A 16,512-nucleotide genomic window follows, 5' to 3' on the forward strand; every position below is an offset into this window, starting at 1 on the left:
TTCTGGGTTCCTCCCCTGCAGAAGGTGGCCGGGCAGTACAACCTTCCCCTCCTGTTGTCTTGGGCTTGAACTCTGAGAAATAACTGTATCTCACCAAGAGTTACCTATCACCTGACACAAAATAGCCTTTCCCTTCTCTTCACCAAGGTGTGATCCTGTCCCAGTGCCTGTACTCCAGCACTCCATGCTGATCAAGGCAGAAGTCTTGGGCTTCTCAACCAGAACTGTACTTGCAGCCTCTCAAAGTTGGCTCATTTTTAGCCCTTGGAACAAACACACTGCTTGTAGAAGACCATGTGAACATAATGGATACATTTTTCACAATATAGCTAACACAGACATTTTACTATGGCATGTAGAAGTCCAACAAAGCACTTTTCCTGGTGAATGATCTGTTCTTTGCAGCTGAACAGCTTCATTCCAACACAAGATGCCAAAAACAAGGCTTTGATGCTGCCTGATGGAAATGTAGCTATGGAGAGTGAGATACTCCTGACCCCACAGCATTACCAACACCTGCAGTTTCACCCCAAGTCAGACACCACACTGTGCTTTCCTTCAGCTCCCAGCTCCTAGAGTCAGCTGACCAAAGAGGAAAAGTTAACTTGCATGTTTGCTCACTCACTCCCTTCCCACTCGTGAAATAAATATTGTAAGGTAAATAAAAAGGCCAATTTATCACCTTGCACTCTTATTTGAAAGTATCTACGATATGGGAATCCAGATTCAAAATGTTTTAATTCCTGGGGTCAGAAACTCATCAATAGTGTAAACTCTGAAGAATTGTGGCAATATCCTTGGAATTTCTTCAGATTAGTAAAACTACAATTGATACCAAAACATCAGCCAAAACCACGTCCGTGAACCACCTATTTTCCTACTGGAAATTTTCCACTCTTCCATTGTTTCAAAATTCAGTGGAATTAAGATGGATTTTCTCCCTAAATGTTCTCCAGCTTATGCCTTAAATAATTTCCCTGTTCCATCCTGGTGTTTTATAGGAATAAAACTAATATTACATATGAACCACAGAATAAGGTGTCTCGTATAAAAGAGATTCCTTCTGTTAGGAAGACATTCTAAGTGGCACATTCAGTATGCATTTACACTATGGGCTCCGTACCCAGTACACTGACTGTATCAGTTTTTGTTTTCATAACCTATTCCTGACACCCAACAAGAACTGGGAGTGCTGCTCCAGGATTTGGCAAGAAGGAACAGGCTGTGGATGAGCAGGTTTCTCTGACTCACCTACACGGATCAACAAGGAAAAATAAAAGGGAGAGGGTGGGGATTGCAAAGGGAAAAAAAAGAAGAGAGAGAGAGGAGTGACGTGTTCCTTTGGATGCGGTGTGTAATGCTGCTGGCAGCCTGCCTGCTCCGGTGCCACAGAGTTCCAGACATGCCAGTCCAGCTGACTCAGCTCTTTGGAAGAAGGAAAGGGAAGGGAGAAATTTCTCAAACGATTCTGATACCCGAGGGACAGGGATCGCTGGGCTCTCCTCAAGGATCTTTGAGCCCTGCTCTCACACCAGGGACTTTCCAGTGGTGTCCCCAGAGGGGTATTAGAGATGGCCACATGGTAACCCTATTCAGAACTGCGCATGTTTGTACCAAATCCTGCCTCTGTGGTTGTTGGAAAATTCATCAGCACAGCTTTATCCCACAAACCAGAAATGTCAGGCCTTTCCTAGCCAAGGCTAACTGCTCTCAGACAAGACACTGTCTCCAAGGAAACAAGCAAAATGCAGGCACATGGAGGGTATCCAAGTGAGAGAAAGTCTATGGCCCATGTCACTTCTCTATATAAAATCTCAACATCGGATTATCCCCAGTGTATTTTTTGCATGTGATTTATTTTTTAGAAAGACCTTGAAGCCCTTAAATCATCTGGGCTCTAGCTACCTTTGAGGCCAGCTCTATCCCACAAGGCAGCACCTGTTAGGAACAGCCCCACTTCTGGTCGGCTGGGGGGGACCCTGTGCTGCTGTCACAGAATCACAGAATGGTTTGGGATGGAAAATCATCTCATTTCAACCCTCGTACCATGGGCAGGGACACCTTTCACTAGACCAGGTTGCTCAAAGCCCAATGCAGTTTGGTCTTGACTTGCACTCCAAATAAATGAGGCAGGAGGGAGAAAGTACCTAATTCCTGGCAAAAGGAACTGGAACACAGGCTAAGGCTTAGGCTGACAAAGCCCCTAATTCTCACTGAAATCAAGCAGACCTCATCGCTTCTAAAGATAAAAGCCACACTGAACTAGCCCCAAAATGAACACTGGGATGAGCCTGTCTTAATTTTCAAGTCAGGAAAGACACCAAGAGAGGTCCTTGACTGTCTCAGAGCACATAAAAACATTTATGCCTCTTGCAGGAATAGAAGAAAAGGACATGTGCTTCAGGAGCACATTCCCTTAACACAGAGCAGCCGGCACTGATCACTTGCAGCACTTCCCAGAGGCAGAACGACTCTAGCACCTTTGATACAAAGAGCCCAAACAACCTGTAAGTAGAGGCTCTTCCAAAGGGATAGCTCTGTGCAGCTGGGCAGTATCCAAACCAGGTGCTCTTTGTCAAAAGTTCAGTACTCAGGGCCTCACCAGCATTTCTCCAGCTTCAGGAATGAAGATAGAGATCTTGATTCGCTGTTGCAAGGCAGGGAGGGAACTTGGGGCACCCTGTCTGAAATCAACACAGCACAGTTATGCAAAACATGTGTGCAACTGGCATCTCTTGTGTAATCCTGGCTGCAATCAACCTCTCTAACCACTCCAGAAAGGAAGGAGGGGCAGAGGGTGGAGAAAGTTCACACTTAGATCAAATAAAAAATGGGAAAATATCCAGAGAGCTTTAGTCAGGTAAAAACACAGTTCCCTCTCATGGGAAACCTCCAGGACAAGTTTCCTTGAACTTCACACAGGGTTATAAATAGGAGGAAAGTCACCTAGAGTTCAGTACAGGTTCACTGTAAAAAAATCCAGACGTTCTCATTTTCCTTCTTGAGTGATATCCATCAATATGTTAGCTGTAAGCCAATTCATAATTACAGGCTGCTGAGAGCTTGGGAGAATGGTATCAGTAGCAGCTTTCCTCAACTCTGCTGTGGCGTGGGTTATGGGTTATTTTTGTCCCCCTTTAGTTTCTCTTGGCTTCCTTTTCAGATGGCAAAAATACCTCTCTTACACCTTAAAACATATGCTGTCAAAAATGTCAGGGGCGGTTCTCCATTTCACACTGCCCCGTAACACAGCTCTGAGATATCAATGAAAGAAGGCCTCACACCACTGCTGGGTTCCAAGCTCAAACATTCTCAAGCTGAAAGTTTCACAAACTTCTTCAAGAGCTGACAAAGGCCAGCTTGAAATGTTGGGTCTCCTTTCCCCAGAGACGATATGCAGAAGCTTTTTGCCCTTGAAAATAATTTTCTCAGGGAAAAAACAAACCCAACACTTGTTTCCTCTTTAGAGCTGCTGTGGTATTGCTGCTCAGAGTATGTGCAAGAAATGGTCTTGGCTTTGTTGAGATGTGGCTTGGTCAAGTCAAAACCATGTTTGCATCTCAATTGCACAAAAAAGTTCTCTGTGACCTCTTGAGTCTCTGTCTGCAAAACCCACTGCGGATACTTTGGTGGCTGGCTCTGGAGCAGGAGGGCTCCTGGCTGCATTGTGTCCCGCAAGCTTATCCTAATCCAATGAGACACCCAATTCCCTGCACACGCAACACCTGCACCTTAAATCCTGGGTTTGTATGTACATGTGCCAACTTGAGCCTAAAAATACCAGATTTCTGAAACAATCCCTGGTGACAAGCAAAACAAGGCTTCTCTAGCTGCAACTGAAACGAGCAAAGGACTACAGATCTTTAAATTCCTGAGCTTCTCGAGCCCCACCTGCCAGCCTGTCCATAGCAGTTCTGGTGCAGAAAGACAAGTGATGCACACAAAGCTACCTTGGTGCTTAGGTCCCTCAATTTGCAAATTGGGTCTCATGGGGGTTTTCCTGTTTCATTTCCTCATCACTGAAAAACAGATAACAAGGAGGCAACAGCTCATACCCACTTCACACAGGCTTGGGGCTGATGGAATAGATAGGGATTTTTAAAGAAATGACACAAAAATTGCAGGCTAAGTAGTAAGTCCTTTAGTATTATTAATAATCACCTTACTATTGTGTCTGAGATAATCACATTGGTATCAGGGTCTAATACCTCAGTGGTTATGGTAACAATACAAAGTTATTATTCCTTCCACTTTGTAATTATCTCATTTCACTACTGCACAAAGGCTAAGTAAAACTAAGGAGATCACGTAGAGCGCTGTGCAGCTGGGGCACCAGCAGCACCGAGTACTCTACGATGTACTTACATGACCTTCATTGCAGCAATACGTGTGTGCCTGGCCATGATTCCCACGTGCTGCCCTCTCAACATCTCAACTAGGTGGAGAAGTGCTCTTTATTTCCATTTTACTAGCAGGCAGCTGAGGCAGAGATAAGGTTAAGGGGTCTGCATCTGTACTGGCCCCGGTTTCCAAAGCATCAAATGACTTTGCAATTTAGGTCCCCCATAAACGAGTGAATAAGAGTAGCAAAAACATTCAAAATTAGTAATAAAAAAGAGATGAGAGGATTGGAAAATAAAGACAGACTAGAATGGAATCAATGCTAGACATATGACTACAGCCTATCATAGTGTAAACTGAGCACAGGAATTACTCACAGTCACAAAAGATAGTGTTAGAAAGAGCAATAATCTGCACCAAAAGAAAGAAAAGTTAAAGTTAAGGTTAAATATCAGGATGAGAGTCACAGCTATAAAAAGCAGATGGGAAGTGGAACTGTCTCCCTAGGGAGGCAACAGAAACAGTCTCTCGGGATGTTTAAAAAACAGGTTAGGCCTGGTGTTTAGAAGCACTGCTGCTCTATATGCAGAAATCTTACCGCATTCATGCTTTTTTGATGCCAGTGAAATCCCACATACAGCACTGTGACAGAATAAAAGCCCAGAGGAAAAAGAAAGTCACTGTCTTATTTGCTGCCCCAGAACAGGAAGGCTGGCCTAGGAACTGGCAGCACCCAGCAGTGGAGAGGGGCCTGTGTGCTCTCCAAACTGTAGCCCAGAAGAGCAGGACCACGTGATTTGTTGCGTTCCACCTGGCCTGAGGCAACACAGAGAGGGACAGAATCTGGGTAATGATGCCAGGATGTGAATTGCTAACATGGAGGGGAGACGGGAGACACACAGAAAACTGATGTCAGAGGTTTCATCCCAAAGACAAACTTCCATTCTTGCACGAGTATTTAATCAGGAACGAACCGGTCACAACTAATGAGGGATGACCCCGTGTGAATCCTACACCGTGGTGATGCTGCCTAAACAAGAACCTTGTAACCTCCAAGCACTGCAGAGGACTTGCTGGTAGACCTGGCAGAGACATAGCAAAGCCATGGTCCACTGGGAGAGGCAGCAGGAGGGACCAGACCAGTCTCACAGACACCAGGATAAATCTTAGCACCTGCTAATCTCGCTGTGAACTGACATTAAGAATGAGAATGCTCCCATGGTGTTGGCATCTCTCATCTTTACGAGAGGGGTGAGTCTTTCCCTACGCAGCCAATATACAGGGAGCCCCCAGGCACTAAAAGAACAGACACCTCCTGCTTGCACCGGGGCACCACAAGAGACAGGGAGCTGCAGGGCATCTGCTCCTGCTATCTCAATCACACACTCCAGACAGGAGTGGGGGAAAAGAGGAGAAAAACTGATACCCAGCCCTAAGAGAGAGAGGGATTCATGAGGTTGGTACACAGCCCATCTACCATTGCTTGCCAGGACCACTCCTTCCGTGTCTCTGTTTTATCTGTCAGAAGCAGACTTCCTGCATTGGACAGTTAAAGACTGAATCCTAAACTGCAGCAGATAGGAGGGAATTTTTATGGAATTTCAAGACTTTTAAAGTCCAAAATATAAAAGTGAACACTCCTCGCTTTGGGTGGAACCATATCTTTTCAAAAGTTCCCCTGAAAACAAAGATCAAATGTACTTTTGCTGGAATGATCAAGATCCTACAGCATCTTTAAATCAAAGATTTCTTTGATTAATGATTTCTCCATGGTAATAATGCTCTGTAGAAAAGACCAAGATTCTATACTGAGATAATTCTGAACATAAAAGATAATCTTTCCATATAGCAGATACCAGTATTTATCACAGTAGTGCTCTGGAGATGAAGATGACCCCGCCTCTCCAAGTCCAGGTGGGGCTCTAGCAAAGCATGGGATACAAGAGGGCTCCACAGAGGATTAAATTTTAAACAAGGATCCCCAGGGGATGAAGCCCTGGCATAGCAAACTCCTACCCCTGTACACATTTTGAGCTTACCTTCTAAAAACGCACACACAAATAAATGGAAAGCAGAATAGCAGAGATTTTAGACTCTCCAGCACGGAGTGAAGGCCTCTAGGTGCTGGAAGCACTAATGAGAAGCAGAGCTGCTGCAGGATTGCGCACATGCTCACAGCGGTTTGGAACCCGCAGCCCGATAAGAAAAACCCAAAATGATTTTGTGACGAGGGTAATTCCACTGAGTTTAACTGAAACAGCGTAAGAAAACCTGAGAGGAAGAGCAGCTCTGCCTGATTAAATTGAGCTCTAAGTATCAGATCAACAGAATAAATACCCACCAGCTCATCACAACTGAGGGAAGATGCTGTTTGCTAACCTATTTGGAGAAATGGGATTTGTATGCAAAACAGCCCCTTGCCTCTTCACATACACATTTGATTTTTCACAGACAGTATCCTATGTGTCCGCTTTTAATTTTTTTCCCCATTCACAAAGTGTTGGAGTCAGTCCAGTACAGAGTGTAATGAGAACTTCAGATCACAAGATTCAACTAATTATGACATTCCCATTCTCAAAAACACAGTTACAGAGTAGATACTGGGCCTTTTAAGAGTGGAGATGTTAATAGCGGCGAAAGTTCCCCCCAGATGAAAAAGAGCAGTTTAAAATACTGACTTCATTATTCTTAATAACCATCCTTGCCACTGTTTCAGTAATTCTCACTGGCTTTTGACAGCTGGGAACTCACACACAGCACAGTGTATTCCAGAGCTTGTTCATCCAATTTTTCAGCCAAACTGAGCCACTCAGAAGTGGGACTCTCCCAAACACATATTGAGGCAGGCATGTCAACAGGATTAGGGAACAAGTTCCTTCTACATCTGAGCATAGTTGCACACACAGATAGCACTCCTCAGGTCTGCCATTCAACCCCAGGCGTGTGGACACCTCGGATGGCCCACTGTCACCCAGGTTGGGCCGAGAGGAAAGTCCTCATGGATAAGAAGAGATGAGAAAGATGGACTTGCTAACCAACAAACATGGAAAGAGTTCCCATGAACAGGGCATTTTCCTTTTTAATTATACGTGCCTTTTATCTTGCACACTGTACATGGTTTGCTAAGATTGTGCTTTTGGGAGTTTTGTCTAAGCCTCTCTTTTCAAAACAAAAGCTTTCTGCTTTTCTTTTGCCAATAAAGGGGTACCATTAGTTCAGTGCTATTGAAGAGCTGGACAGAAACAAACAAAATGCAGCAGCAATGCAGGAGAAAGAGGGGGAAGAAAAATAAATATTTCTTAAAAGCAAAAAAACTGTTTGGAGGGGACACTTTCTAAGCAGGAAAGCAGTAGCCTTGAAACAAATTTTAAAATGTATTGTGAGGACAATCTTCTGTGAAAAAATAATAATCTGACTACCCACTTTTTTAGGAAGAAACAGACAGTAAAACTGCTTTCTTATATGAATAACACTTACATACTCCCACAGTAATGAACATGACTGAAGCTGCCAAGTAAAAAGAAAAATCAGGAAACTCCAGAATTAATGTTCATGTCGACAGTTTGTGTGGACACGCGACGAGACAGTCTTTTAAGCACTAAACAATCTGCACACAGGACCATCCTTACTTAGTGCAATGGATGAATGATTCTCAACTTAGTCAAAACCTATTCCGACTTTTGTTTTCTCCTTAGCATGTGATCCCATCCCTCATTTCTGACTTACTGCCCAAGCCCTGCTCTGAAAACTGAGGTGCCTGTGTTTGCTCTGGACTCTTCCAGATTGCTCATCACTGCAGCCTTGACTTTTTCAAGCACTGTTGGAGCATTTATATTTACAACAGCATTATGAGGGGAGGGCTGACTCAGCTCCATTTTAGACACAAGAGAAATCCATGCCAAAACATAACTGCTAAGTTTATGTGCCCATCTGAGGATGCCTGGCTTTTTGGGGTAAAACAGCATCAGGCTGTCATACCTTTCAAAGTATGAAGGTCAACATCTGGATGGCTTTAACCATCAGAATGACCTGTCAGATTCAGCTGCCTCCCTTAAAACTTCCGGGGCTTGTTCATTAACTGTCTACAGCAAAATTTCTCTCATATAGTTTGTCTTTGCCATTGTCTTGTGCAAGTCCAGAGAGGACTGAGAAGACAGGCATGTCTCAGGGTGAGATAGCAGGTACTCTGTGAATGCCATCAGCAGATTGCTTTGCCTGGATGTTTTTCCCTTTAAAACAGCAAAATCCAGGCAAGGTGAAGCCAATCCCTGCTGATTTGTCCAATGCATCTCGCAGGAGGGGGCTACAAACTTCTGTCCCAGCACTCCACAGCCTGTCCTTACATTCCCATCCTAGAAGCCGTCTCTGTACCTCTCTTATATTACCTGGGGTGTGGAACTATGGAGTTAATTCTGAAAACAACACCTGAAAGTCCTGTAAGTACCTTGAGGTACATGCCCACTCTTAGTGTAAGTCTGCGCATGAACTCTCCCCAGGCATTATCCTACTGATGTCCTGAAGGCATCGTTATATTCCTGAAACCAAAGCAGCTGCATGTGGGAGGAAAATACAGACGTAAAGTTCATCAGAACTCCGTATGTCCGTAAAAGGTAAATAATCGCAGGAGTAAATCGCTGCAAGATAAGTCCTTAATTATTTAGGGCTAAACAGCAGTAGCAGCATGACAGATGTGAAGCAATATTTTGTTAACCACTCAGCCTGGGAACACTTACACAGTAAGATATTATTCTGCACAAGAAGATAAGGCAAAATGTAGACTGTGATGCTTAGAAACATTTTCAAATCAACAGGAAATAATATTAAAAAGCATGAACAAACATCAATCCAAAGGAAAAAAATGTAATTATTTTTAAGTTACTAGTAAGTATCAGCTATTTCAGAGATCTCAGAGATGCTTCTGCTAATTTCTGTTTGCATCTACATTTCATTATTTTTTTTACCTTTCCTGTTGTACTGTATGAAAACTGCACTAAGCACAGGAAGAACTGACTAAAAAGTAGCAGTGAGACGATGTCACTAAGTGGTGACACAAGCAAAGTGCTCTCAAATCCACAAATCAAATTAACTGAGAGGAAAAAAAAAAAAAGAGATAAAACAGAATTCTTCAATTCCTTTATTGCATAAATTGCCTTCCATAGTAGTTTAAACCTTCTTGGGAAGGAGAAAAGATTAAGGGGTTTTGCTTTGGTATTTTATTTTATTATTAATAGCACTCTCTTATTTAAGGAGGAAAAGAATATACATACATACATTAAAAAAAACAGGGAATCGGTGTTGCATTTATGAAACCATGCACCAGATTCTCAGCTGGTACAAAACAGAAGTACTTCCCTTACTTAGGGGATGTAATTCCAATCTCCATCAGCTGAGGATCTGATCTGACGAGCTTTCCTCTAACAAAAATATATTCAGACTCACCTCAATTTAGACACTAAGTGTACCAGATTGAAACTGGCTTCAAGTTTCAAAACAGTTTTCAACCTCTTCTTTGTATATATTAGCCAATATCCTCTTTTCTGCTCAGAAATAGCAGAAGATGTAAACATTGACAGAATCATAGAATCATTTAGGCTGGAAAAGACCTTTGCTGCAGCTGCTGGATCTGCTCTACCTTCCAGGCCTACTTACAGACTTTGATGTGTGCTTTATGAAAGCACAGAATACTTGTATAGCACACTGATATGAAACTGTTTAAAGTCCCTAGGAGACATCTACCCATCTTTTCCATGATCCAGGTGTGCATAAGCCAACTCAGCTTGTTTATATGGCAGGGACAGACACCTTAACTTCCCTGCCCACGGCCAGAGTGGAATTTCACCTTCATGCAGGGGGATGCCAGGTTTTAGGGCAATAATACAGGTTTTAACTCTTCACCTGTGAGCGCTACTCTACGAATTGCCTTGGACAGTTTTGTGGGAGCACTTGTCTGTTTCTGCTGGCCCTCTGCTGAAAGCTGCTGGATCTGAGTGCTTAGAGGGGTGACACTTTCTCCACTGAAAACAAAGCCTAAAACTACAAACTGAGCAGAGCTGAACATGGCTAAGTCAGTTAGGGAAGGAGCTCCAGTGGAACTTGTGCTAAGCAGCTTAGGTGCCTTCTGAAAATCCCACACCTTTACATTTCATCCTCACGCAAAACACAGAACCATCAGCCATGTGCTCTTCACACAGGAAGAACAATCTCTATCAATGGCAGTATCTAGGTAACAAAATCTATATTCATATTGTGAAAAGGTCTTGAACCGCAATGTTTGTGTTTGGTAATGTGGGATATTTTTTTTGTCCCAACTCCCTTTTTGTTTTAATTGTCAACATTTGTATTGTGTTCTGTTTTCTTTCAAAATTTACAGTTGAAACTACAGTTATTGTCAGATGTGTGAAAATTGCAGCTCACCATTCCACAGACATTTTCCCTACTGACTTTCAGATCAAATCCAGCTCAAGCAATTCTCTCCCAGCCTAGTCCCAACTCTTCTACTCTCTTGGAAGTTCAAGCTTTCTGTCAGCATTTTCCATCAAGCTTCCTGTATACTCCCAAGTCTACTTGAAGAAGCTTACTTGCTTACCTTTCCTATTCTTGGAAATGGCAGAGCAACTCAATGCTCCTAAAACAGAAATGGCAGAGCAACTCAATGCTCCTAAAACAGAAACTCCTACTGAAGTGAGGTTGATTCTGTAGAAGAAATACATATCAAGAGCCAGGAAACTCATACAGGATTTCTGCCTGCAGTTGCACTTCCACCACTGTGTTTCAGGAGTCACACATTTGCTAACACCTCAAAGAAGTTCATCTGTAATGCTGTCACTTGCAACCAGTCCAATTATCTCTGCTCATTCAACAATGAAACACACAGCCTCTTATAAATGGCTCGAACACACAAGTTGAACATTCAGGAGATACAAACACAACAAGTTAAGATCTTACTCAGGAGTCCTACACAGATGAGCAAGTGGGCAGAATGCAGCCTCTTGGTGCAGGGACAGGGACTAAAACCACAGCTGATCCCGATCACTGGGGCTCCAACACGACTACCAGCACACAGCTATGAGACAGGCTCTTCTTGACAACTTATCAAGAAACTATATCAAATAGACTTGATACAGACATGGTCCTATCACTTAACAAGGCAAGAGAAACCCAATCTCTCTTGACCACCTTCAGCTCTAGGGTGAGTGTTGTGGCTGCCATGAGCTAGGACTTAACAGCAAGATCTAACTGAATCAAAAATGCAATTTAGAGGGCTTTGAAAGATGAACAAGTTTGAACTCAACCAGCATATGGCATTTATTAGATGAAGAAATGGGTATGAACTGCAAAGCCTGCCTCCAAGAGCCCACGGTTATTCTTTGTGATCTTTGGAATTTCACAGCCACTTTGGGGCCCAGAGTGTCAAAACAATCTGCCATTGAAGCCGGGATACACCCAAGGAGACACTGAGAGAGAAATTCGATAGCATCAGCCGAAGAGCTCAGTTACACAAAAGGAGAGGTGTGGCTGAACCACAACTTTTCTGATTCACATCAAGGCTTTCCCAAAGTTGAGAGCTGCACTCTCTGAAGAGGATGGTACAGACCCAGAGCTACACTTCATTTTCACTACCTGCTGCACTGGGACGGTAGTGATAAAGGAAGGAAGAAGTGTGAGGAGAAGCCAAGGTGGGCTCACCAGAGTGTGTCCTGAGGTGTCCTGTGAGGGCGTCCCTCCGCCGGCAGGCGTAGCTACAGAAGGGACATTTGAACGGTTTCTCCCCAGAGTGCAACTTGATGTGCCTCAGCAGGTTCCCCTTCTGGGTAAAAGAAGCTCCACATTGGTTACAGTGGAAGGGGCGTTCACCTGGAAGGGAAGGGGAAGGGAGAGAGCTGTCAACACACATCGGAGGATGCACAGAGGCCACTTTCCCACTCTGTACCAGCGCCATTGCACATGGGTACAGCCCCCACCACCACCATCACACGGCACTTCTAAAGTCAGAGGCCGTTTCTTTTGCACAATGGGCAAAGCCTCCAATAGTGATTTGAGGCTCTTTCCTTGAGGTGATCAATGCTTCCTTGGTTTTCTTGAAAGTTCTTCACCTCAGAGCTTCTATCCTTTATAAAAGATGAGCTCTGCTGAAAATTTAGATCCATAGTTGTGGTTTTACAGTATTTACTTCTATGGTTTTGCACTTATTTTTAGTACAGGTCCAATCCATATGGGTATTTAGAACTGATCATTAACAATTGGACCATAGCAAAGGTGTTAAGGCCTTTGGTTCAAATCAAACCTGTTGCTTGCGTTACACTTTGACTGACAGCCCTTTTTAAAGGCTGCTTTGCATTGCTAGAGGGACATGGAGGGAATGCATGCGAGTGAGGATCAGGGCTGCAAGCTCTGGGCAGTACTGAAAGTTGAGAAAAATCTTACACCATTAAACAGTGAAACAAGCAAATTTGCACTCTACATAAAACAAATTAAAAAGACTGATTTGATGAAAAAGTAAGAGAAACCCTATGCCTTACCCTATCACTTCCTCCCATGTGTTCACACACCCTCACACACACATCCAAAGCTTATTTTTATGCTAAGCCTTCATATTTGCCTTAGACAGTGGGGATCGGGCCCATTAAAAAACCCCCACCTTTTAAAAAAAAATTATTATTTAGAGGAAAACCCCCTGATGAGCTCACACAGGTTTTCTGGAACATTATCAAAACCATACTCTATATGAACATTTGTTGAAGACAGTCAGACTGTTCCAGCAGTCTCGGGCAGGCAGTCAGCTCTAATCACCTGCTTATGTCCTGCTGAGCAAATCAATTGAACACGAGCATATACTTGTGCTGGCCACTTGTCCAAGCACTTTACTGCATCTGGACTTTAGATCATAGAATCCAAGAATGGTTTGGGTTGGAAGAGATCTTAAAGCCCATCTAGCTCCACCCCCTGCCATGGGCAGGGGCACCTTCCACTATCCCAGATTGCTCCAAATCCCATCCAACCTGGCCTTGGACACTTTCAGGGATGGGACAGCCACAGCTTCTCTGGGCAACCTGTGCCAGGGCCTCACCCTCCCTCACAGGGAAGAACTTCATCCATATATACCTAATTTAAATCTACCCTCTTCCTATTTAAAGCACTACCGAATGTTTACACCAAGTAGGGCCCCAGCTCAACAAGGTCTTGATCATCAGATTTCAGATGTAAGCGACCTCATCCACACTTTTCAGCGTATCACCTATTACGAAACTTTGGCCAAATCCTGCTGGGACCTTCTGAGTTTGAATTTAGTGGACTGAAGCACAGATCTTGTGAAAAACAAACACGTTCTGTGATCTTTCACATATCTTCAAAGCCTTTTACAATTGCTTTAAAACAATTACTCCCTTGCTGGACAAAATGAATGCTACATTTGTATCAAAGCAGTTCATGTGTCTGTCTAGGGTGAAGTCCAAAATACATCTGGAGATTCAAATGGAAGGAGAGGGAGGAAGAGAGCTCTTACAGATGTCCACAAGCAATTCTTGTGTCAGTGGTTCAAATCACTGCCAGGACTGCAATGCTGCCAGGAGGACAGCACAAGGTATGCTATACTCCGTAACTTTTATTTCACATGTTGGAGATGAAAATCACATCTAAGGCTGCTGCAGAGGTACTCAAAGAGATACTAAGATTCCTAAAATCTCACCAAGAACATTATGGAGTAATAATAAACAAAACAAAAAAAAAATCACGGCATAAGGCTCTTCTTCCAATACACTGAACACGAGCTCATTAGAATTGATAAAGAGCTTGTGGTTTCCCTTTCAAACTCCCACACTATACTTAAAGGATCTGATTAGCCATTATCTTCTTTTATATCATTTCAAAATGTCCATAACAGAGATATGTAAAGAGACTGCAGTAGAAAAATACATGGGGTTTTTTTTTCTTTTATGTTTTGCTTTCGCTGTCTGAGAAAACAGGCAAAACCCTTTCCTTTGACACGTTTCTGAGTGTTCTGGAATGATATCTTCAGTTTCAGGATGACAACATGAAAGAAGGTAGCACATTTCTTACCAAGTCTAAAGTCTTTCCTTCTACTCCTGCTGTATTTAAAATTATGCAGTTACTGTGTTTTACCCACTACATCACCCACTTATCTCTGACATTTTGGAGGCCACATATGAGCAGGTATTACTCCTCCGAAAACTGGCTGCTCTAGAGATGCTGAAAGCTTTCAGTCAGGAATTCAAATAGTCACTGCACCACAGTTTGATAGCAAAGACGACATGAAAACACTCACCACAAAATCACCCGTAGTCTGCTCCTCTCTTGCAACAGACAGAATCCGCTCCAATAGCACATTTTACCTTAAATAACCTTTGTATCTATTTAAAGCCAGCCTGAATTCATTTCTCCTACTGGCTTCATTCTGGCTAAATAGCTGCTTTGATGTGTTTGTTACACTCTTGTCCAATCACTCGATTCCAGCTCCTTGTTTAAGCTGCAGGCTTGTGGGATGCAATTTTGGTCACACCTTCGTGTTATTGATTAGCAGCGTTTACATTTAGCACAGCTAATCTGGAGGCCATTATCCAATAGAAGGGTGCACAAAGAGAAGTAACGACTGAATAGCAAGAAGATTCTGTTGGTTTTCCAAGAACTGTGCTGTCTGATGCCCACTCCAAATACTAGCAAACAAGCCTTTATCACTTCAATGCCTTGAGAAGACTGTGTTCCAATTATTTCTCCTGCTGCCTTTTCCTGGTAAGTTTGTAAACTGTTCTCCAGAATTATTGCTTCCCAGTAACGAAGTAACTACCTCGACACCCTTATTCACCTCCCTTACTTTTCTGTGAAAACGCAGAGTTTTTATCCATAAGCTGAAATCAATCATATTTCAAACTAAACATCCACTCACAAGAAGTCTTTAAATGCATCTTTTCTCTACATGAGGCTCCCTGACTGTGTTTAAAATGTTTTTGGGGGTGATGGCAACACAGACACACCAGGAACTACGGACCTATTAAAGGTGGCACACGCAACTCCGAGAGGGTAATGACAATTATAAGCATGGTGTGCTTCCCCTCCACTTTACAGCTATGCATTTACTGCCTGACTCTGTACTTAAAACGATTAATTAAAATAAGAACTCTGCTGAAAGGCAACTAAGCAAGCTCTGTGCTTTTCAGCACTGGAAACTATGTGACTGCAACGTAACTGCAAAATACTTTTAGTCTACTTTAAGTATTAAAGCTCTTCTCTATTATTGAGCTAAACCAAGGCAGAAAACCCTCCAACTCAGTGACTTTCAGAGTGGCAGGAGGGGGAGGGAGAGCCAACCAAACAAAAAAGATGTTTCTTTTCAACTCCAGATTTAGAGTCTAAAGCCAGACAAAACCAGGAATGCCTCAAAAGCCCTGCTCTTCAGCAGAGGGAATTTAATTATCTAAGTTACTTCAGGAATGGACAAGGCAAGGTAAGACAGAGTGCCAAGTATTATCTTTCCTAAAGGCTTTGTAAGAGGGGCTTGTGCCAGGGAATAATCAAATTAATAAATAAATACACCCATAGAGTTTTATCATTTTACAGTTAAATAAAGTATTAATTAAAAAGTATTATTTCAATATTTACCTCTAAAGTACAGTAAAATACTGCTGAAACCTCACATTTCATTGCTTAACATGCACCCATTACTGCTATGTCTCCTCCAGGAAAAATAATAACGAATAATAGTAAAGAAATATTACTGCTCTTGAGTTACACCAGTATCTGAAGCACACAGGTTCACTTGCTCTTGTGCAAACAAATCCTGAGACGAATGGTGAAGTGGACCCTTGAATCCAGGACAAGCAAGACATGGGCCTTTCTTTTCCAGTATCTTTAATACATGACAGCTGGTTGGAGACTTCACTGCACAAGCCACGAGTGCTGGCTGGCTGATACAAAGTGAAACCAGGCAAATGAACCGATGAACTTCCTACTAATAGATTTCACAGATGTCAAATGTTGTTTCAAAAAGCAAACCAACTCCTTTTTCTGCTTAATTGGAAGCTTCCCTGCACAACAGCACTCCTTTCCCGCCTTGGCACGGAAGTGCTGTGCAGAAGTTTCAGTATGAGTTAATCTTCTTCGAATCTCACACCAGTGCAAAACAGTGATATTTTTGCTGCAAAGCTGACACATTTTCTG

The 16,512-nt window shown here is 42.9% G+C and overlaps 1 protein-coding gene across 7 annotated transcripts in view; it reads right to left on the reverse strand.

The window, feature by feature from the left end:
* The window catches only part of IKZF2 (IKAROS family zinc finger 2), a 118,177-nt gene that overhangs the window by 34,276 nt on the left and 67,389 nt on the right, over positions 1–16,512 (reverse strand). For 6 of the 7 annotated variants that reach the window (XM_039555272.1, XM_039555267.1, XM_039555269.1 and 3 more), the window contains one exon: positions 12,028–12,195. The exons of the other annotated variant lie outside the window; for it this stretch is intronic. In XM_039555272.1, coding sequence (XP_039411206.1) covers positions 12,028–12,195 — 168 coding nt within the window. The remainder of the gene's footprint in view (positions 1–12,027; positions 12,196–16,512) is intronic. 7 annotated transcript variants of the gene reach the window in all.

Source organism: Corvus cornix, chromosome 7 (genome assembly GCF_000738735.6).
Source record: "Corvus cornix cornix isolate S_Up_H32 chromosome 7, ASM73873v5, whole genome shotgun sequence".
Classification (NCBI taxonomy): domain Eukaryota; kingdom Metazoa; phylum Chordata; class Aves; order Passeriformes; family Corvidae; genus Corvus; species Corvus cornix.